Source organism: Ranitomeya imitator, chromosome 2 (genome assembly GCF_032444005.1).
Source record: "Ranitomeya imitator isolate aRanImi1 chromosome 2, aRanImi1.pri, whole genome shotgun sequence".
Taxonomy (NCBI): Eukaryota; Metazoa; Chordata; class Amphibia; order Anura; family Dendrobatidae; genus Ranitomeya; species Ranitomeya imitator.
Genome location: NC_091283.1, coordinates 599,524,996 through 599,548,533, shown reverse-complemented (window position 1 = coordinate 599,548,533; position 23,538 = coordinate 599,524,996). Strand labels below are relative to the sequence as shown.

At 49.2% G+C, this 23,538-nt stretch overlaps 1 protein-coding gene across 1 annotated transcript in view; it reads left to right on the top strand.

Annotated features, from left to right (window-relative positions):
• Positions 1 to 23,538, top strand: part of LOC138666740 (polycystin-1-like) — a 279,344-nt gene that overhangs the window by 93,221 nt on the left and 162,585 nt on the right. Inside the window, exon 8 of the mRNA XM_069754924.1 lies at positions 19,493 to 19,868. Coding sequence (XP_069611025.1) covers positions 19,493 to 19,868 — 376 coding nt within the window. The remainder of the gene's footprint in view (positions 1 to 19,492; positions 19,869 to 23,538) is intronic.

Genomic DNA, 23,538 nt, shown 5'->3' with positions numbered 1-23,538 from the left:
GTGCTGGGATTCGTGGCCTTGAGCAGTAAATATTTTGGCCGCTCACACACGTCCTTACACCTGCTTCAGACTGGGCGGCCTCTGCTGATCCCTTCTCGCATGCCGCGGCCATGAGGCTGCACAGTCTGAAGAAGGCGGAAGGAGATGAGTTAAGACAGGCGAAGATATGCACTGCTCGTGCCCATCAATCACACCCTCGCAGTCAAAATAATTAAGACAACGAGGAGCATTTTATTCAGGCAGGGCGGACGAACAGGCGCAAGTAGCCAACCAATGATGTCAGAAGACGGGAAGCGCTACCAAGGGGGGTGCTGCGTATCATTAGAAAGGAAAGTCACACCTCAGGGACAGTGGAATGGTCTCAAAGAGACACATTTTGTACGTGTTGAGTTCCACGTGGGCAAGGAGAAAACATCAGCCACCTTGTACAAATGCAGCAGTACTGCTGTACAAGGTGGCTGTTATACATATAAACACCTGGGGGTGGGGGCCAGGCTCCCTTCAATTTCAGTTCATGTGCCTGCGTGGCGTTTGCAGGTCACGTTGCAAGCTGCACAGCAGGGGAACAGCTGGCGGTGCTGAACCCCACTAACACATTGGCTGGTGTTTTTCTCTGTGCAGCTAGCATTTCCGGGCAAAAACTAGCGGTGTTTGAGCCCAGGGTCAGCAGGAGGAGGAGGAAAGGAGCAAAGTGTAGGCCGAAGCCTGCACTGGTGGCAGCTTTTGGTCGGTTGTGCCAGCGTGGCTTGTGCTGGACACGATGCCGGCTACACAGCGGGGGAACAGCTGGCGGTGCTGAACCCCACTAACACATTGGCTGGTGTTTTTCTCTGTGCAGCTAGCATTTCCGGGCAAAAACTAGCGTTGTTAGAGCCCAGGGTCAGCAGGAGGAGGAGAGGAGCAGAGTGTAGGCCGAAGCCTAGTTGAACCAATTTCAAAGGTTACCTTTAACCCCCCCTCAGGTGTTACAAAGTACAAGAGCCACTCCTTCTGCAGCATTAATGCTGCACAAGTAAAAGGTTGCTCTATTAATTTTTCTACTTACACAAGCTGAATGCAACACGTAGACTATTTAGCCCATTATACTGTTAATCAGTAGTGGAGGCGTGACTTGTCTTTTTAAAGAAAAGCAGCACAGGTGTCGAAAACAACACCTTTTTTGCATGGGCGCAGCTTCCTGAGCGTTGTTAGTTGCTGTACAGGAGTCTGCGCTCTTGTGATCCTTTGGCCATGCGCTGTGAGCGCTTCCTGTCTTATGACCTCATTTCATGTTGGCCGTTGCGGTTAGCGATGGACATGAATCCCAGACCCACAGTGTGTTTTTAAAAAATCACACTGCGGTGCTGGGATTCGTGCCCTGGTGCACTAAATATGTTTGCCGCTCACACATGTCCTTACACCTGCTTCAGACTGGGCGGCCTCATCTGATCCCTTATCGCCTGCCGCGGCCATGAGGACACCCAGTCTGAAGAAGGCGGAAGGAGATGAGTGAACACAGGCAAACATATGCACTGCACATGCCCATCAATCACACCCTCGCTGTCCAAAAAAATAAGACACCGAGGGCCGTTGTTTCGAGCAGGGGAGATGCACAGGCGCAGCCAGCTAACCAATGATGTCAAAAGACGGGCAGCGCTAACAAGGGTGGTGCTGCGTGTCATTACAAAGGAAAGTCACACCTCAGGGACATTGTAATGGTCTCTAATGAGACACATTTTGTACGTGTTGAGTTCCACGTGGGCAAGGAGAAAAAGTCAGCCACCTTGTACAAATGCAGCAGTACTGCTGTACAAGGTGGCTGTTATACATAGAAACACCTGTGGGTGGGGGGCAGGCTCCCTTCAATTTCAGTTCATGTGCCTGCGTGGCGTTTGCAGGTCACGTTGCAAGCTACACAGCAGGGGAACAGCTGGCGTTGCTGAACCCCACTGACACATTGACTGGTGTTTTTCTCTGTGCAGATTGCATGTCCGGGCAAAAACTAGCGGTGTTAGAGCCCAGGGTCAGCAGGAGGAGGAGGAGAGGAGCAAAGTGTAGGCCGAAGCCTGCACTGGTGGCAGCTTTTGGTCGGTTGTGCCAGCGTGGCTTGTGCTGGACACGATGCCGGCTACACAACGGGGGAACAGCTGGCGGTGCTGAACCCCACTAACACATTGGCTGGTGTTTTTCTCTGTGCAGCTAGCATGTCCGGGCAGAAACTGGCGTTGTTTGAGCCCAGGGTCAGCAGGAGGAGGAGAGGAGCAAAGTGTAGGCCGAAGCCTGCACTGGTGGCAGCTTTTGTTCTGTTGTGCCAGCGTGGCTTGTGCTGGACACGTTGCCGACTACACAGCAGGGGAACAGCTGGCGGTGCTGAACCCCACTAACACATTGGCTGGTGTTTTTCTCTGTGCAGCTAGCATTTCCGGGCAAAAACTAGCGGCGTTTGAGCCCAGGGTCAGCAGGAGGAGTAGAGGAGCACAGTGTAGGCCGAAGCCTAGTTGAACCAATTTCAAAGGTTACCTTTAACCCCCCCCTCAGGTGTTGCAAGGTACAAGAGCCACACCTTGAACAGCATTAATGATGCACAAGTCAAAGGTTGCTCTATTTAATTTTGCTCCATGCACACGCTGAATTAAACACGTACACTATTTAGCCCATTATACTGTCAAACAGTAGTGGAGGCGTGACTAGTACTACTAGTCTTTTTAAGGAGACGCAGCACAGGTGTACAAATTAACACCTAGGTGCTGTGCGCAGATTCCTTACCGTTGTTATTTGCAGTACAGGAAACTGCGCTCTTGTGTTATCCCTTGGCAATACCCTGTTAGTGCAGGCCGTCTCATGACCTCATTTCATGTTGGCCGGTGCGGTTAACGATGGCCATGAATCCCAGACCCACAGTGGCTTTTCCTAAAGTCACACTGCGGTGCTGGGATTCGTGGCCTTGTGCAGTAAATATGTTCGCCGCTCACACATGTCCTTACACCTGCTTCAGACTGGGCGGCCTCAGCTGATCCCTTATCGCATGCCGCGGCCATGAGGCCGCACAGTCAGAAGAAGGCGGAAGGAGGGGAGTGAAAACAGGGGAACATATGCACTGCTCGTGCCCATCAATCACACCCTCGCAGTCAAAATATATGAGACAACGGGGGGCGTTGTGTCGGGCAGGGGGGACGCACAGGCACAGCCAGCCAACCAATGATGTCAGGAGACGGGCAGCGCTAACAATGGGGGTGCTGCGTGTCATTAAAAAGGAAAGTCACACCTCAGGGACATTGTAATGGTCTGTAATGAGACACATTTTGTACTTGTTGAGTTCCACGTGTGCAAGGAGAAAAAGTCAGCCACCTTGTACAAATGCAGCAGTACTGCTGTACAAGGTGGCTGTTATACATAGAAACACCTGGGGGGGTGGGGGGCAGGCTCCCTTCAATTTCAGTTCATGTTCCTGCGTGGCGTTTGCAGGAAACTTTGCAAGCTACACAGCAGGGGAACAGCTGGCGGTGCTGAACCCCACTAACACATTGGCTGGTGTTTTTCTCTGTGCAGCTAGCATGTCCGGGCAGAAACTGGCGTTGTTTTAGCCCAGGGTCAGCAGGAGGAGGAGAGGAGCAAAGTGTAGGCCGAAGCCTGCACTGGTGGCAGCTTTTGGTCAGTTGTGCCAGCGTGGCTTGTGCTGGACACGATGCCGACTACACAGCAGAGGAACAGCTGGCGGTGCTGAACCCCACTAACACATTGGCTGGTGTTTTTCTCTGTGCAGCTAGCATGTCCGGGCAGAAACTGGCGTTGTTTTAGCCCAGGGTCAGCAGGAGGAGGAGAGGAGCAAAGTGTAGGCTGAAGCCTGCACTGGTGGCAGCTTTTGTTCTCTTGTGCCAGCGTGGCTTGTGCTGGACACGTTGCCGACTACACAGCAGGGGAACAGCTGGCGTTGCTGAACCCCACTAACACATTGGCTGGTGTTTTTCTCTGTGCAGCTAGCATTTCCGGGCAAAAACTAGCGGTGTTTGAGCCCAGGGTCAGCAGGAGGAGTAGAGGAGCAGAGTGTAGGCCGAAGCCTAGTTGAACCAATTTCAAAGGTTACCTTTAACCCCCCCCCTCAGGTGTTGCAAGGTACAAGAGCCACACCTTGAACAGCATTAATGATGCACAAGTCAAAGGTTGCTCTATTTAATTTTGCTCCTTGCACACGCTGAATTAAACACGTACACTATTTAGCCCATTATACTGTCAAACAGTAGTGGAGGCGTGACTACTAGTCTTTTTAAGGAGACGCAGCACAGGTGTACAAATTTACACCTAGGTGCTGTGCGCAGATTCCTTACCATTGTTATTTGCAGTACAGGAAACTGCGCTCTTGTGTTATCCCTTGGCAATACCCTGTTAGTGCAGGCCGTCTCATGACCTCATTTCATGTTGGCCGGTGCGGTTAACGATGGCCATAAATCCCAGACCCACAGTGGCTTTTCCTAAAGTCACACTGCGGTGCTGGGATTCGTGGCCTTGTGCAGTAAATATGTTCGCCGCTCACACATGTCCTTACACCTGCTTCAGACTGGGCGGCCTCAGCTGATCCCTTATCGCATGCCGCGGCCATGAGGCCGCACAGTCAGAAGAAGGCGGAAGGAGGGGAGTGAAAACAGGGGAACATATGCACTGCTCGTGCCCATCAATCACACCCTCGCAGTCAAAATATATGAGACAACGGGGGGCGTTGTGTCGGGCAGGGGGGACGCACAGGCACAGCCAGCCAACCAATGATGTCAGGAGACGGGCAGCGCTAACAATGGGGGTGCTGCGTGTCATTAAAAAGGAAAGTCACACCTCAGGGACATTGTAATGGTCTGTAATGAGACACATTTTGTACTTGTTGAGTTCCACGTGTGCAAGGAGAAAAAGTCAGCCACCTTGTACAAATGCAGCAGTACTGCTGTACAAGGTGGCTGTTATACATAGAAACACCTGGGGGGGTGGGGGGCAGGCTCCCTTCAATTTCAGTTCATGTTCCTGCGTGGCGTTTGCAGGAAACGTTGCAAGCTACACAGCAGGGGAACAGCTGGCGGTGCTGAACCCCACTAACACATTGGCTGGTGTTTTTCTCTGTGCAGCTAGCATGTCCGGGCAGAAACTGGCGTTGTTTTAGCCCAGGGTCAGCAGGAGGAGGAGAGGAGCAAAGTGTAGGCCGAAGCCTGCACTGGTGGCAGCTTTTGGTCAGTTGTGCCAGCGTGGCTTGTGCTGGACACGATGCCGACTACACAGCAGAGGAACAGCTGGCGGTGCTGAACCCCACTAACACATTGGCTGGTGTTTTTCTCTGTGCAGCTAGCATGTCCGGGCAGAAACTGGCGTTGTTTTAGCCCAGGGTCAGCAGGAGGAGGAGAGGAGCAAAGTGTAGGCCGAAGCCTGCACTGGTGGCAGCTTTTGGTCGGTTGTGCCAGCGTGGCTTGTGCTGGACACGATGCCGGCTACACAGCGGGGGAACAGCTGGCGGTGCTGAACACCACTAACACATTGGCTGGTGTTTTTCTCTGTGCAGCTAGCATTTCCGGGCAAAAACTAGCGTTGTTAGAGCCCAGGGTCAGCTGGAGGAGGAGAGGAGCAGAGTGTAGGCTGAAGCCTAGTTGAACCAATTTCAAAGGTTACCTTTAACCCCCCCTCAGGTGTTACAAAGTACAAGAGCCACTCCTTCTGCAGCATTAATGCTGCACAAGTAAAAGGTTGCTCTATTAATTTTTCTACTTGCACAAGCTGAATGCAACACGTAGACTATTTAGCCCATTATACTGTTAATCAGTAGTGGAGGCGTGACTTGTCTTTTTAAAGAAAAGCAGCACAGGTGTCGAAAACAACACCTTTTTGCATGGGCGCAGCTTCCTGAGCGTTGTTAGTTGCTGTACAGGAGTCTGCGCTCTTGTGATCCTTTGGCCATGCGCTGTGAGCGCTTCCTGTCTTATGACCTCATTTCATGTTGGCCGTTGCGGTTAGCGATGGACATGAATCCCAGACCCACAGTGTGTTTTTAAAAAATCACACTGCGGTGCTGGGATTCGTGCCCTGGTGCACTAAATATGTTTGCCGCTCACACATGTCCTTACACCTGCTTCAGACTGGGCGGCCTCATCTGATCCCTTATCGCCTGCCGCGGCCATGAGGACACCCAGTCTGAAGAAGGCGGAAGGAGATGAGTGAACACAGGCAAACATATGCACTGCACATGCCCATCAATCACACCCTCGCTGTCCAAAAAAAAAAGACACCGAGGGCCGTTGTTTCGAGCAGGGGAGATGCACAGTCGCAGCCAGCTAACCAATGATGTCAAAAGACGGGCAGCGCTAACAAGGGTGGTGCTGCGTGTCATTACAAAGGAAAGTCACACCTCAGGGACATTGTAATGGTCTCTAATGAGACACATTTTGTACGTGTTGAGTTCCACGTGGGCAAGGAGAAAAAGTCAGCCACCTTGTACAAATGCAGCAGTACTGCTGTACAAGGTGGCTGATATACATAGAAACACCTGTGGGTGGGGGGCAGGCTCCCTTCAATTTCAGTTCATGTGCCTGCGTGGCGTTTGCAGGTCACGTTGCAAGCTACACAGCAGGGGAACAGCTGGCGTTGCTGAACCCCACTGACACATTGACTGGTGTTTTTCTCTGTGCAGATTGCATGTCCGGGCAAAAACTAGCGGTGTTAGAGCCCAGGGTCAGCAGGAGGAGGAGGAGAGGAGCAAAGTGTAGGCCGAAGCCTGCACTGGTGGCAGCTTTTGGTCGTTTGTGCCAGCGTGGCTTGTGCTGGACACGATGCCGGCTACACAGCGGGGGAACAGCTGGCGGTGCTGAACCCCACTAACACATTGGCTGGTGTTTTTCTCTGTGCAGCTAGCATGTCCGGGCAGAAACTGGCGTTGTTTGAGCCCAGGGTCAGCAGGAGGAGGAGAGGAGCAAAGTGTAGGCCGAAGCCTGCACTGGTGGCAGCTTTTGTTCTGTTGTGCCAGCGTGGCTTGTGCTGGACACGTTGCCGACTACACAGCAGGGGAACAGCTGGCGGTGCTGAACCCCACTAACACATTGGCTGGTGTTTTTCTCTGTGCAGCTAGCATTTCCGGGCAAAAACTAGCGGTGTTTGAGCCCAGGGTCAGCAGGAGGAGTAGAGGAGCAGAGTGTAGGCCGAAGCCTAGTTGAACCAATTTCAAAGGTTACCTTTAACCCCCCCCTCAGGTGTTGCAAGGTACAAGAGCCACACCTTGTGCAGCATTAATGCTGCACAAGTAAAAGGTTGCTCTATTTGTTTTGCTCCTTGCACACGCTGACTAAAACACGTACACTATTTAGCCCATTATACTGTCAAACAGTTGTGGAGGCGTGACTTGTCTTTTTAACGAGACGCAGCACAGGTGTCAAAATTTGCACCTAGGTACTGGGCGCAGATTCCTGAGCGTTGTTATTTGCTGTACAGGAGTCTGCGCTATTGTGATCCCTTGGCCATGCGCTGTGAGCGCTTCCTGTCTTCTGACCTCATTTCATGTCGGCCGTTGCGGTTAGCGATGGACATGAATCCCAGACCCACAGTGTGTTTTCAAAAAATCACACTGCGTGGCTGGGATTCGTGGCCTTGTGCAGTAAATAGGTTTGCCGCTTACACATGTCCTTACACCTGCTCCAGACTGGGCGGCCTCAGCTGATCCCTTATCGCCTACCACGGCCAGGAGGCCGCACAGTCTGAAGAAGGCGGAAGGAGATGAGTTAAGACAGGCGAACATATGCACTGCTCGTGCCCATAAACCACACCCTCGCTGACAAAATAAATATGACAACGAGGGGCGTTGTTTCTAGCAGGGCGGATGCACAGGCGCAGCCAGCTAACCATGATGACAAAAGACGGGAAACGCTACCAAGGGGGGTGCTGCGTATCATTACAAAGGAAAGTCACACCTCAGGGACAGTGGAATGGTCTCAATGAGACACATTTTGTACGTGTTGAGTTCCACGTGGGCAAGGAGAAAAAGTCAGCCACCTTGTACAAATGCAGCAGTACTGCTGTACTAGGTGGCTGTTATACATAGAAACACCTGGGGGGGTGGGGCCAGGTTCCCTTTTAATTTCAGTTCCTGTGCCTGCATGGCGTTTGCAGGTCACGTTGCCGGCTACACAGCAGGGGAACAGCTGGCGTTGCTGAACCCCACTAACACATTGGCTGGTGTTTTTCTCTGTGCAGCTAGCACTTCCGGGCAAAAACTAGCGGTGTTTGAGCCCAGGGTCAGCAGGAGGAGGAGAGGAGCAGAGTGTAGGCCGAAGCCTGCACTGGTGGCAGCTTTTGTTCTGTTGTGCCATCGTGGCTTGTGCTGGACACGTTGCCGACTACACAGCAGGGGAACAGCTGGCGGTGCTGAACCCCACTGACACATCACCTAGTGTTTTTTCTGTGTAGACAACACTTCCAGGTGGCAACTGACAGTGTTGAAACCCAGGGAATCAAAGAGGAGCAGAGTGTAGGCCGAAGCCTGCAGTGGAGCAAGTTGAAAGGGAACCTTTAACCCCCCCCCCCAGGCATTTGTTGCTGAAAGAGCCATCTTGTACAGCAGTAATACTGCACATGGAAAATGGTGGCTCCGAAAATTATGCTCCTTGCAAACGCTGAAGTACACACTCATATAATGTGTCCCCTCACACCGTCAAACCATCCCGGAAGTGGGACTTTCCTTTGTAATGTGACACAGCACAGCCGTCATTCCAACCCCCTTGGTGCCGGGCGCCACCTCCTCAACGTTGTTTGGTTCTGTCACGGAGCCCGCGCTGTAATGTTATCCCTTGGCCATGCACAGTTAGCGGTGCCCGTCTTCTGACATCATGTAGGTGTCAGGCTGGCAGTGCCTGTGCGTCCAAGCTGCCCGAGATCCAACCTTGCAGTGTCATCTAATGTAGTCCCACTGCGGGCCAGGGATCCATGGGCATGCGCAGTGCATATCATCGCCTCTCACTCACCTCCTTCCTGCTTCTTCAGACTGTGCGGCGTCACGGCCGTGGCATGCTATTAGGGATCAGCTGACGCCGCCTAGTCTGAAGAAGCGTGAAGAAGGGGAGTGAGAGGCTAGTATATGCACTGCGCATGGCCATGGATACCAGGCCCACTGTGGGATCACATTAGACGACACTGCGAGGTGTGATTTCGGGCAGCGTGGACGCACAGGCGCAGCCAGGACGACAACAAATGATGTCAGAGGACGGGAAGCGCAAACTGTGCATGGCCAAAGGATAACATAACAGCGCAGGGTCCATGATGGAATCAAACAACGCTAAGGAGGCAGCGCACGGTGCCAAGGGGGTAGCAATGACGGCTGTGCTGCGTCACATTACAAAGGAAAGTCCCACCTCCGGGACGGTTGGACGGTGTGAGGGGACACATTACATGAGTGTGTAGTTCAGCGTTTGCAAGGAGCATAATTTCAAGAGCGACCTTTCCCTTGTGCAGTATTAGTGCTGCACATGGTGGCTCTTTCAGTAACAAACGCCTAGGGGGGGGGGGGGGGGACAGGTCCCCTTACATTTTAGTTGTGCCAGCGTGGCGGTCGCATGACACGTTGCCGGATACACAGCTGGGGATCAGCTGACGTTACTGAACCCCAATAACAGAGGAGCGACTGTTGACTGTGCACACAGCACTTCCAGGCACCAACTGGCGGTGTTAGAGCCCAGGGACAGCAGGAGGAGCAGATTGGAGTCTATTGCCGCACACACAGCTGGGGATCAGCTGACGTTACTGAACCCCAATAACAGAGGAGCGACTGTTGACTGTGCACACAGCACTTCCAGGCACCAACTGGCGGTGTTAGAGCCCAGGGACAGCAGGAGGAGCAGATTGGAGGTATTGCCGCACACACAGCTGGGGATCAGCTGACGTTACTGAACCCCAATAACAGAGGAGCGACTGTTGACTGTGCACACAGCACTTCCAGGCACCAACTGGCGGTGTTAGAGCCCAGGGACAGCAGGAGGAGCAGAGGAACAGAGTGTAGGCCGAAGCCTGATTGGAGCAAGTTGAAAGGAAACCTTTAACCCCCCCCCCCCCAAGACGTTTGTAGCTGAAAGAGCCATGTTGTGCAGCACTAAGGATGCAAAAGGAAAAGGTTGCTCTTTTAATTATGCTCCTTGCAAACACCGAAGTAAACACTAAAAATGTGTCCCTTTATACCGTTAAACCGTTCCGGAGGTGCGAATTTCCTTCGTAATGGGACACAGCACAGCTGTCATTCCTATCCCCTTGATGCCGTGCGCTGCCTCCTCAGCGTTGTTTTAAGCTGTCACGGAGCCTGCGCTGTTCTGTTAGCCCTTGGCCATGCCCAATTAGCGCTGCCTGTCTTCTGACATAATTTGGTGTCAGGCTGTCAGTGCCTGTGCGTCCACGCTGCTCCAGATCCCACCTCGCAGTCTCATCTAACGTAATCCCACTGCGGGCCTTGGAACCATGGGCATGCACAGTGCATAACCTCGACTCTCACTCCCCTCCTTCCCTCTTCTTCAGACTGTGCGGTGTCACGGCCGTGGCATGCTAGGGATCAGCTGACGGCGCACAGTCTAAAGAAGGCGGAGGGAAATGAGCGAGAGCCCGAGGGGAAGATATGCACTGCGCATGCCCATGGATCCCAGGCCCGCAGTGTGACTCAATCAGAAGACACTGCGAGGCGGGATCTCGGGCACCGCGGCCGCACAGGCGCAGCCAGCCTGACACCAAATTATGTCAGAAGACAGGCAGCGCAAATAGGGCATGCCCAAGGGATAACAGAACAGCGCAGGCTCCGTGACAGCTTAAAACAACGCTGAGGAGGCAGCGCATGGCACCAAGGGGGTAGGAATGACGGCTGTGCTGCGTCACATTACGAAGGAAAGTCCCAGCTCCGGGACGGTATAACGGTATCAGTGAACACATTTTATAAGTGTTAAGTTCTGCGTGTGCAAAGAGCTAAAAAAAAAGAGCTACCTTTTCCTTGTGCAGCATTACTGCTGCACAAGATGGCTCTTTCAGTAACAAACGACGGGGGGGGGGGGGGACAGGTTCCCTTACATTTAGGTTGTTGTGCCAGCGTGGCGGTCGCAGGACACATTGCCGGCTACACAGCTGGGGATCAGCTGACGTTACTGAAACCCAATAACACTGGGTCGTATGTTTTTACTGTGCAGCCTGCACTTCTGAGCCGCAACTGGCGGTGTTGGAGCCCAGGAATAGCAGTTCAGGTGGTAGAAAGATGAACACAGCAGGAGACCTGGATGACACCCAATTACTTAATCAGGCAGAGGAGTGGCAAATTCCTGCGAGATCCAGGCCTGGTTCATTTTCAGGAAAGTAAGCCGGTCAACGTTATCGGAGGATAGTCGCATGCGACAGTCTGTTAGTACACCACCTGCGGCACTAAAGACACGTTCCGATAAGACACTAGCCGCAGGGCAAGCCAGCACCTCCAATGCATACTGGCTTAGCTCTGGCCATGTATCCAGCTTAGAGACCCAAAACTTGAACGGGGAAGAGCCGTCTGGGAGTACAGTAAGAGGGCAAGCCATGTAGTCTGTCACCATCTGACGGAACCGTTGCCTCCTGCTGACTGGAGCCGCCGGTGATGGTGTAGACATTTGGGGCGGGCACACAAAAGTGTGCCAGAGTTGTGCCATACTGGGCTTGCCTTGGGCAGAGGCACTGCTTCTGCTCCCTCTTTGGGCAGAGCCTCCCCCACTGCCTCGACGCACTGAGCTGCTTTGTAAAGCACTAGCAGCACTCCTCTCAGTTGGACAGGAGAAGATGATGGAATTCACCAGTGTGTCGTGGTACTCCCGCAATTTACGCTCCCGGGTCAACGCAGGGATGAGGTTTTGGACGTTGTCCCGGTAGCGAGGATCGAGGAGGGTGAACACCCAATAATCAGGCATGTTGAGAATGTGGTCGATGCGGCGGTCGTTTCTCAGGCACTGCAGCATGAAATCCACCATGTGCTGCAGAGTGCCAACCGGCCCAGAAACGCTGTCCCCTGCTTGAGACATGATCTCTGCCCGCTCGTCATCACCCCACCCTCGCTGTACACACTGACCACTGGACAATTGTGTCGCTCCCTCCTCTGGACGGAGCTCTTCCTCCTCCATTGACTCCTCCTCATCCTCCTCACAAATTGGCCCCTGCGTACCCCTTTGTGAGGAACCACGTGGCGCTGACTCTCCAGAAGCTGATGGAAAAGGTGACTCCTCATCCTCCACCTCTTCCACCACATCATCCCTTAACCCTTGCAAAGTTTGCTGAAGCAGGCAGATAAGGGGGACAGTCATGCTGACTAGTGCATCATCTGCACTTGCCATCCGCGTGGAATAATCAAAAGGACGCAAAACCTGGCAGACGTCCTTCATAGTGGCCCACTCTGTGGTTGTGAAGTCTGATCGGCGCTGACTGCGACTTCTTTGCGCCTGATGCAGCTGGTACTCCATAACTGCTTGCTGCTGCTCACACAACCGCTCCAACATATGTAACGTGGAATTCCACCGGGTAGGTAGGTCACATATGATGCGGTGTTCCGGAAGGCGGAATCGGCGCTGCAGAGCAGCAATGCGGGATCTGGCCAAGCTGGAACGCCGCAAGTGAGCACACTCTAGGCGGACCTTGTGCAGCAGGGCATCAAGATCCGGATAGTCCCTCAGAAAACTCTGCACAACCAAATTGAGCACATGTGCCAGACATGGGATGTGAGTGAGGTTGCCAAGGGCCAAAGCTGCCACCAGATTTCGGCCATTGTCACACACTACCATGCCTGGCTGGAGATTCGCTGGCAGTAACCACACATCGCTCTCCTGCTTTATGGCATTCCAGAGCTCCTGCGCTGTGTGGCTTCGATGCCCCAATGAAACTAGTTTCAAGACGGCCTGCTGACGTTTGGCCACGGCTGTGCTCATGTCGGTCATAGGTAAACGTTCACGGGTCCATGTGGGGGTGGACTGTGACGGATCCTGCAGAGAGGAATCAGAGGAACTGGTGTAAGAGGAGGAGTCGATGCGTACAGACTGGATTCCTGCAATCCTTGGAGTGGGCAGGACACGTCCTGCGCCACTCGCACGATCTGTACCTGGCTCAACAACATTAACCCAATGGGCAGTGAGGGAAACATATCGCCCCTGTCCATGCTGACTGGTCCACGCATCGGTGGTGAGGTGGACCTTGCTACTGACGGCGTTCAGTAGCGCATGTTTTATGTTTGCCTCAACATGCCTGTGCAGGGCAGGGACAGCCTGCCTGCTGAAGTAAAAGCGGCTGGGCACCTTGTACTGTGGGACTGCCAATGCCATCAAGTCACGGAAGCTGTCAGTCTCCACCAGCCTGAACGAGAGCATTTCCAGGGACAACAGTTTGGCAATGCCTGCATTCAGAGCCTGTGCTCGGGGGTGGTTGGCCGAGAATGCCCGCCTTTTCTCCCATGCCTGTACTACCGATGGCTGTAGAGTAGACTGGGAGTGTGAGGATGACTGGGAAGGTGGTGCTGTGGGTGGAATTACACAAGGTCTCTGGGAGGAAGCCAAACCAGCTGTGCGTGAGCTGGAGGAAGAGGCAACACGAGCTGAAGAGGTGGTAGCTGCCGCTGTTGGTTGGCCTACATCTTCAGTGTGTTTCTGTAACTCCACCGCGTGCCTGGTCCGCACATGTTTCCACATATTTGTGGTATTGAGGTTGCTGACATTTTTCCCTCTTTTTACTTTATGATGACACAGCTTGCATTTGACAAAACAAATGTCATCTGCAACTGTGTCAAAAAAGGACCAGGCACTGCAAGTCTTGGGAGCGCCCTTTTTGGCTTTGGAAAGAGACAGGCTCCTAACGGGTGCCAAAGTGGAGGCTACAGGCTCCGCAGTCTTCCCCCTCCCTCTCCCTCTTTGGCCCGTAAGAGGAAGCTCTTCCTCTGAGCTGCTCCCACCACCTTCCTGTTCCTCACGCCACGATGGGTCAAGGACCTCATCATCTCCACTACCCTCTGCCACCAACTGCTCCTCCTGGGTAGTCTCAGCAGCACAGTACGCACGAGAAAGCGGCACCTGAGTTTCATCATCAGATGCGTACTGCGCTGTGGTCACCGGAGGCACTGGCCCACCTGCCTCTTCAGAGTCAGAGAGAAAAAGGTGTTGGGCATCACTGCACACTGCCTCTTCTTCCATTTCTCCAATGCTGCTTGGCTGGCCCCCTGTTTCCAAGCCAAGAGATTCAGAGAACAGAAGTAGAGACGGCTCCTGTCCTGGGCTCTCTGACTGCCTGGCCAATTTGGCAGGTGGTGAAGAGACAGATGGCTGCTCTCCAGTGCTCTGTGCCTGAGAGGATGTGGCACTAACTGAAGTCGATGCCGAGGCGTTAGCTGCCATCCACCCGACAACGGCTTCAATTTGGTCTTCACGCAGCAGCGGTGCACGGCGCTCTCCGACAAAGCTGCGCATGAAGGACTGTTCCCTGCTGAAACTGAGTGACGACGAGTCACCGGCGCCCGCAGCAGGCACAGAATCACCACGTCCTCTCCCTGCTCCTCTCCCTGCTCCGCGCCCACGCCCACGTGCCTTACTCCCTGCCCTCTTCATCTTGGTTGACAGATAAAGATAAGCAGAAAAGTACTAAGGCCTTAGTGTGCTTATTCCTGTAATGCTCCTCCTAACAGGTGTAAGAAACACTAATGTTGTAAATTGTGGACTAAACTTTATTATTTTTCAAATGTGGCCTACACAAGTGTTAAGTTGTGTTTGGTGAACTTAACCTTTTTTTTGGTGCAGATCGGGCTACAGAGCTAGTTTAAATCACACGGAGACCGTGCAGACAGCCGTAAACGGCGCTGCAAGGCCAAAAAACCCTCCTCTAGGTTATCCTATATAGTGTTTTTCCACTATTTAGCTGGATACAAGTGGAAAGACACTAATAGGAATTTTTTTTTTTCAAATTTTAAACTGGCTGCACTATTTGAAAAAAAGGAAATTGTTTTTCAAGGTATGAGGCAGTAACGCACCCTGAGCTGAATCCAACCGGCTATGGCTGCACACAGACTACAGGGCGAGCTGCGCTCACACAGAGACCGTGCAGACAGCCGTAAACGGCGCTGCAAGGCCCCAAAAAAACCCTCTAGGTTATCCTATGTAGTGTTTTTCCACAATTGAGCTGGAGACTGGTGGAAAGACACTAATAGGAATTTTTTTTTTTTCAAATTTTAAACAGGCTGCACTATTTGAAAAAAAGGAAAATTTTTCTCAAGGTATGAGCCAGTAACGAACCCTGAGCTGAATCCAACCGGCTATGGCTGCACACAGACTACAGGGCGAGCTGGGCTCACACGGAGACCGTGCAGACAGCCGTAAACGGCGCTGCAAGGCCAAAAAACCCTCCTCTAGGTTATCCTATATAGTGTTTTTCCACTATTTAGCTGGATACGAGTGGAAAGACACTAATAGGAATTTTTTTTTTCAAATTTTAAACAGGCTGCACTATTTGAAAAAAAGGAAAATTTTTCTCAAGGTATGAGCCAGTAACGAACCCTGAGCTGAATCCAACCGGCTATGGCTGCACACAGACTACAGGGCGAGCTGGGCTCACACGGAGACCGTGCAGACAGCCGTAAACGGCGCTGCAAGGCCCAAAAAACCCCCTCTAGGTTATCCTATGTAGTGTTTTTCCACAATAGAGCTGGAGACTGGTGGAAAAACACTAATAGGAAATTTGAGAAAAAATGTGCAGCAGGCTGCACTAAGAGCAAAAAAGAACAACTGTGTGAGGCAGTGTGAACCCCCCCTGAGCTGAATACAACCGGGTATATGGCTGCACACAGACTACAGAGTGAGCTGCACACACACACACACAGAGACCTTGCAGAACGCTGTTAAAACAGCGCTGCAAGGCAAGAGCAAGGTGAACAGTGAAGAACACACAGCGTTTTGCTAAATTAGCCTTTGGAAAGGAAAATAAAGCAATTAGCAAGCTCAACTGGCCCTCAGTTAGAACACAGCGTCCTGTCCCTAACTGAAATCACAGCAGAGTGAGCGCAAAATGGCGGCAGCGCTTTTTTATAGTGCAGAGTGACATCATTTCAGCAGCCAATCCAAGCCTTGCCAGTACTTACATGCCCACCATGCTAAACAGGATGTGCCCACACTTTCATTCATTCCTCATTGGCTGCTGCGTTCAATTTGAATTCTGGGAACTTCCGATTCCGGTATCCGATACGCGGGAAGTATCGGAATTCAGTATCGGAATTCCGATACCGCAAATATCGGCCGATACCCGATACTTGCGGTATCGGAATGCTCAACACTAGTCCTCACTCTATCTGAAACTGAACCTGTCAAAAACTGAACTCCTTGTGTTCTCTCCCTCTACTAACCTACCTTTGCCTGACATTGCCATCTCCGTGTGCGGTTCCACCATTACTCCAAAGCAACATGCCCGCTGCCTTGGGGTCATACTTGATTCTGAGCTTTCGTTCACCCCCCACATCCGATCACTGGCTGCTCTTTTTACCTGTATCTCAAAAACATTTCTAGAATTCGCCCTTTTCTTACTTTTGACACTGCAAAAACTCTTACTGTTTCAATCATTCATTCTCGTCTGGACTATTGTAACTCTCTACTAATCGGCCTCCCTCTTACCAAACTCTCCAATCTCTGATCTGTCCTAAATGCTGCAGCCAGGTTCATATTCCTCACCAATTGTTATACCGATGCCTTGTGCCAGTCATTACACTGGTTACCCATCCACTCCAGAATTTAGTACAAAACTATAACCTCACCCACAAAACACTCCATGGCTCAGCATCACCCTACATCTCCTCCCTGGTCTCAGTCTACCATCCTACCCGTGCTCTCCGTTCTGCTAATGATCTGAGGTTAACATCCTCAATAATCTGAACCTCCCACTCCTGTCTCCAAGACTTTTCACGTGCTGCGCCAATTCTTTGGAATGCACTACCCAGGATAATACGATTAATCCCCAATCCCCACAGTTTTAAGCGTGCCCTAAAAACGCATTTGTTGAGACTGGCCTACCGCCTCAACGCATTAACCTATCTATCCCTTGGTGGCCCATTCAAAAAACTTAAACCATAATCAGGTTCCTCGCATCATGTTCTCATACACTTTATGCAGTTAATTAGCCCTCTGTGTCTGTACTGTTACATATTTAGGCTGTTAACTGGTTCATGCAGCTTTACATGAACACCCGATCCTTACACTATGGCTGGTCCGAACAACGAAAGCAATTGTTACCATCCACCTCTCGTGTCTCCCCTTCTTCCTCATAGTTTGTAAGCTTGCGAGCAGGGCCCCCACTCCTCTTGGTATCTGTTTTGAACTGTGATTATTGTTTTGCTGTAATGTAAGTGCTACGGAACATGTTGGCGCTATATAAATAAAATTATTACTATTATAATTATTATTAACTTACAATATTGTGATAAAACATATTTGTAAATTATAGATTATAATAACTGTATTGAATATTTTCCTTACCAACTTTAATAAAAACAGCTGTGCTTGCATTAGACAAGCTTCCGGAAGCAAAGATCATATGAGTGCACGTTGCAGTACCTGGCACCATCATAGCATCGACTCCCTCCTTTCCACCCATAAGTATAATCCATAAGTAAATTTCCTAGGATATTGTTTCATCATTGTCTGCCTCCAGGTGCTGATGTGTTCTCAGATATTTAGTTTCATTTTTTGTTTAGTTATTGTTTCTGTCGTTTGTATTTTATTTTATTGTGTGATCTTTTGCTGAAGAGCATGTTGTAAGAATAGTAATTACTCTCTGAATACAAGGCCACATTGATTATTTTATAAGGATGACTCAAATTTAGAGATGGGCGAACCCGAACAGAAAAGTTCGGCATCTGTACCGAACATTTACTCTTCGGGCACGGACACCGAACACTTACTTCACCAAGAAGCCCGTGTTACTGTTCGGGTTCGGCTGCTCAAAAACCAGGTGTTTGTCATAATGTCATGTGCATGACAGCGCGGCAAATACCGCTTCGGATCGGCGGTGAAATCATCTCCGCCGGTCAGAGAGCCGTAGTTTCCATGCTGTCAAATGATAGCGTTAGTGCTCAGCTGTGATCGGAGGTATAAAGTTTACCTATTGTATTAGCTGATGGGACAACTTCTCCCGTCATTCAAAACCTGCTGACGCTAATAACAGCAAGAGCAAGGGCGGCGGATGGGAGTATTTATCTGCCGCTCCTGCACTGTAAATAAATAATTAAAAAAAAAGGCATGGGTTCCCCCTATTTTTGATAACCAGCCAGGCAAAACTCACAGCTGGGGGCTGCAACCCTCAGCTGTCAGCTTCAGCAAGGCTGGCTATCAAGAATAGAGGGGTCCCCACGCCGTATTTTTTAATTATTTAAATAAATAATTTAAAAGACCGGCATGAAGTCCCCTGTATTTTTGCTAACCAGCTAGACGAAACTCACAGCTGGGGGCTGCATCCCTCAGCTTTCATTGTCAGCAAGGTTAGTTATCAAGAATAGAGGGCTCCACACGCCATATTTTTATTATTTAAATAAATAATTTAAAAAACACCATGGGGTCCCCCCCGATTTTTGACAACCAACCTTGCTAAAGCTGGGGGCTGGTATTTTTAGGCTGGTAAGGGGCCATGGATATTGGCCCCCCAACCTAAAAATAGTGGCCCGCACCTGCCCAGAAAAGGCACATCTGTTAATGTGCCATGCACATTACAGCACAGCAAACACTGGATGTTTGGGCCCTCCAGTCAAGTGAATGAGGTTCAGGTTTGGGTCTGGGTACTGTTCTGGTGCCCGAACCCGAACTTTTTGTAACTGTTCGGCCAAACCCGCTGGACCCGAACATCCAGGTGTACGCCCATCTCTATCCAGCTTCTTGCGAAGTGATTAATGATATTTTTCCACTTTCATTTTCCATATGACATATCGTGTAACACGGTCGTTTAAATCAATGCTATATCCAAAGCTCTGTGCCAGAGAATCAGTATTCTGACTCTACAGTATAACTAGGCTGTGAGTGTGGGGCTCTTGAGATACTGTTTCTTGGCTGTCTCTATCTACCAGTACTCACACAAAGAGATTTAATCAGATAGCTTGACTTGACTGCTGAAGCACGTATGAACATTCCAGAAGAAGGTTTATTTTCAAGCTGAATTCTTGTAGTTATGCAGAAATGAAATGACATAAGCTTCTTAACATGGCTGTCATACACAGAATGAGGCAGAATGGAGGGGTTAATGACCTGACATCACAGCTAAGGAGGCAGACAGGGAGAGACAGAGGACAAATTTCTAAAAGGCAAACTTTATTGCATAGCAACGCAACAGCAATAATACAATAAATACTGTAAGATTCCCAAGTCATGGGACATGACACTCAGAATTGCAGAAATCCCTTAGAAATCGCACACTGTATACAATATTCAAGATTTGTCATATTGCATACATTTTGTCATGGTCTATGTTTCTGCTGTGCCAAAAATTCAATGATGCCATTTTCTTCTTACAGGTAGAAGTCTGTCTATCAGCCATTCTGCACTTCTCTGTATTTCAAACTTCTTGGTTTCATGCAGAGGCCTCTGCTCCTGTCCAGAAATTTGTGTGGGAATTCAAAGGTGGAAGTAAACCTGTCACTACTGCTGGTGGAGTAATTACTCATAAGTACAGTCTGCCTGGTCAATACGCAGTAGAAGTGAAAGCTGAAGGGCAAGAACCTGCAGCAGAACTCCAGGTCACTGTGACAGTCCCAGTATACAGAGCAGAGCTACAGTGCCCAATGGTGGCTCAACCAGGACAAAGTTTGGAAGTGTGGCTCAGTGTCAAGCAGGGCACACACCTACGAGCTGTTTATGGGGTTCATCAACAAGATGGCCATCATATGATTGGTTTGTAAATCAATTCGGTACAGTATATGGAATGCATCTATCTGTCTATCTACCTATCTGGCAAAAAATCTCAGCACTCCAGATCTAAGATAGTGAAAAATTCACTCATGTATATGCAACGTTTCGGTGTCCAAAGCTGACTGTAAGGGGTCATAGATACTAAAACATAGTAACATAGTTAGTAAGGCCGAAAAAAGACATTTGTCCATCCAGTTCAGCCTATATTCCATCATAATAATTCACAGAGCTACGTCCTTCTACAGAACCTAATAATTGTATGATACAATATTGTTCTGCTCCAGCAAGACATCCAGGCCTCTCTTGAACCCCTCGACTGAGTTCGCCATCACCACCTCCTCAGGCAAGCAATTCCAGATTCTCAATGCCCTAACAGTAAAGAATCCTCTTCTATGTTGGTGGAAAAACCTTCTCTCTTCCAGACGCAAAGAATGCCCCCTTGTGCCCGTCACCTTCCTTGGTATAAACAGATCCTCAGCGAGATATTTGTATTGTCCCCTTATATACTTATACATGGTTATAAGATCGCCCCTCAGTCGTCTTTTTTCTAAACTAAATAATCCTAATTTCGCCAATCTATCTGGGTATTGTAGTTCTCCCATCCCCTTTATTAATTTTGTTGCCCTCCTTTGTACTCTCTCTAGTTCCATTATATCCTTTCTGAGCACCGGTGCCCACACTGGACACAATACTCCATGAGCGGTCTAACTAGGGATTTGTACAGAGGCAGTATAATGCTCTCATCATGTGTATCCAGACCTCTTTTAATGCACCCCATGATCCTAAAAGTTCAATTGAATTTCGGCAGGAAATTTGATTTGCATCAAAATGATTTGATGCAAATCAAATGTTCATTATAATTTACAAGGGTTTCTCTCCAGACCCTAGAACATAATAAATATAGGATAAAAAAATACCTTGCTGCTCAAGTTCCACTGCTGTAGCCCCTTGTCCAGGTATCTGCTTGGCCAGTCCTCTATGCATCCACTTTGGCACTGACTAGGCCTCAAGCCATCTATGTCTTAACGTCTGTGGCAGCAGACCCCAAACCATTCTTATCTTGATAGCTACATTCAACTCTGAGAGATAGTTGCAAGCACCATCCAGTGCCCCCCCCCCCACCTTCACAACAGCGACTCTCAGAATCCACCATTACCAGTGTGATGATAGCCAAATAATGTGCGCAGAAAGCTAACTGAGAGCTTCTGTTTCCCTCCCATATGGGTACGGTAGTTTACTTACATCCATGGGTTTCCACTTTAACCCTATTTCTTATTCCCATGACAGGCACACTCACAACACCATTGCATCCAAGCACCTCTCTGATAACCAGTATAACTGTTAATCTATACACATCCAAATCTGCTCTTCCGTCTCAAGCTACTTATAAAAGTTACCAAAGTCAACATCTGGAGACCTTCTCTTCATAGCTGGTCTCTAGACCTTGTGCTAATGAATTAATCTGGCACACTATCGCAAGCAACACATCTCACAGACTCGTTAGCTACATGTGGCACCAAGTGCCAAAAGATGGGGATCCCTGGTATAAGCTCTATTTGGCACCGACTGAAGATGATGGGAGAGCTTAGGAGGATGCATGGAGGACTGGACCAGTTGCACCAAGGATCAGAAGAGAGGTTACAGTGGTAGGACAGGTGAGTATCTTTTTTCTGATCTCTGAAATTCATGCAAAATGGTATTCATCTGTCTACCATTTTTCTGAAGTTTCACAAAATAAATTGCCAAAAATTCTGAGTCAGATTAATCCAAATTTTTTGGTAAAATCTGAAACAAATTCAATTAGTCTCGAAAAGATTAGCTCATATCTAGTAGTTACACATTGACTTACTCCCTGGATTGCTCATCACCATTGGGGTCAAATACCATTGGAATCCATGCTGAAGATGTTTGTCCCATTATAAATTCTTGGTGATCCACCAGTAATCCTCCTAGTACAATATACTTAAGCAATACATTTTTATTGCACATATAAAATTACAACAAAAGTCCTTGTCATCCATTTTGGAGGTACGGCCTTCCCCCTATCTCAGACATAGCATACAGCCAAACAGCCCAGTCTATCTGGTACTAGGTGATATTCTATGAGACCATATTTGTTTTTCTGTTCATATATGCAATCCATAAAGACTATTGCTTCTTGAATTTAGTATATATATATATACAGTTGTGTGAAAAAGTGTTTGCCCCCTTCCTGGTTTCCTATTCTTTTGCATGTTTGTCACACATAAATGTTTCAGATCACCAAATAAATTTAAGTATTAGACAAAAATATCACAAGAAAACACAAAATGCAGTTTTTAAATAAGGTTTTTGTTATTAAGGGAAACAGAAATCCAAACCTACAGAGCACTCAGCCTTTCTATCACCTCTTTACACTAGTATCTCACTATCCTCTGTCACATCTACACACTCACGTCGTCAGACCTTAAGGCTTCTTTCTATGCATACTGGGCCCTATCTGATGTTCTGACAGGAAACTGTCTCTGTCCCTTCAGCTTAGTCCCTCCCACTCTGGGCTAGTCCCAAACGTAACTCTAACTCTCCTTACTGTCATGTAACACTCAATATTAACATCATTAATGCATATCATCATTCACATTGCACAATATAACGTTATACTTATTTCTTCAAGGAGGAACATGGGCAGTATGTCCATCTGCTTACGCTGCCACAGATGTCTCTATGTATCTACCACATATGCCCCACAAATTATAAGCCACACATGTTCCACAAAGTACTTGCCATAGATGTTTCCATTACAGCCACTGATGTCATCCAGAGGTGCTCTAAACCCTCTTGTCCCAGGGTGGTCTAGAATGAGGTGTTGAAAAAGTAATCAGGGGAAATATGAGCAGAGTATCAACCAGTGTATTGACTTTTTCTTTGAAATTATTTTGATATAGCTGATTGGTGTTATTGGTTTGCCGAAAATGAAAACAAACAGTGTCATGAAATTCAGTAACTTTATTTTAAAAATGTTTATTTTCGAAAGTCTGTAGAAACCATATTTCACTTAAAGGATTATTTGAAAAATCAGAAGTTATCCCTAAACTATTAGGTAAGGGAACTTACCGATCCCTGGGGGTCTGAGCTCTGAGACACCCAACAATCTCAAGTTAGGGGCTCTGGAACCCCAATGGGAGTGGCGGAAATATCCAAGTAGAGCACTCAGCTTTCACCACATCCCACATACAATGAATGGGGGGAAGGGCAAGCATGCGTACCTCTGCTCCACTCAAGGCCACTCCCGCAGTCAGACGCATAGCGATCATCATGCTGTACCCTATTTTGTTAGTAGGGGATTATTTGTGATTTTGGGAATACCAATTTAACCCTACTTTTACATAGAATATTCTAAGGCTCATCCCATATTATGACTGTTTTTTCACCCTTTTACATCTAGCCTCATTCCTTTAGTGGGAAATTGCAGTTCGATTGATGACATAGAGAATGGTACAGAGAAAGAGAAGTTGAGCAGAATTATATATAGGTTTGTTGGAAAAGATTCAGTATAATTGGTATTTTATTCATTGAGATCCCTTGCGCATATGAATCCAGTGGGCGGTCCTACTAGTGATTGACAGCACCCTCTGCATGCACAGTCATACAGGGAAGACCATTGGACTCAGGT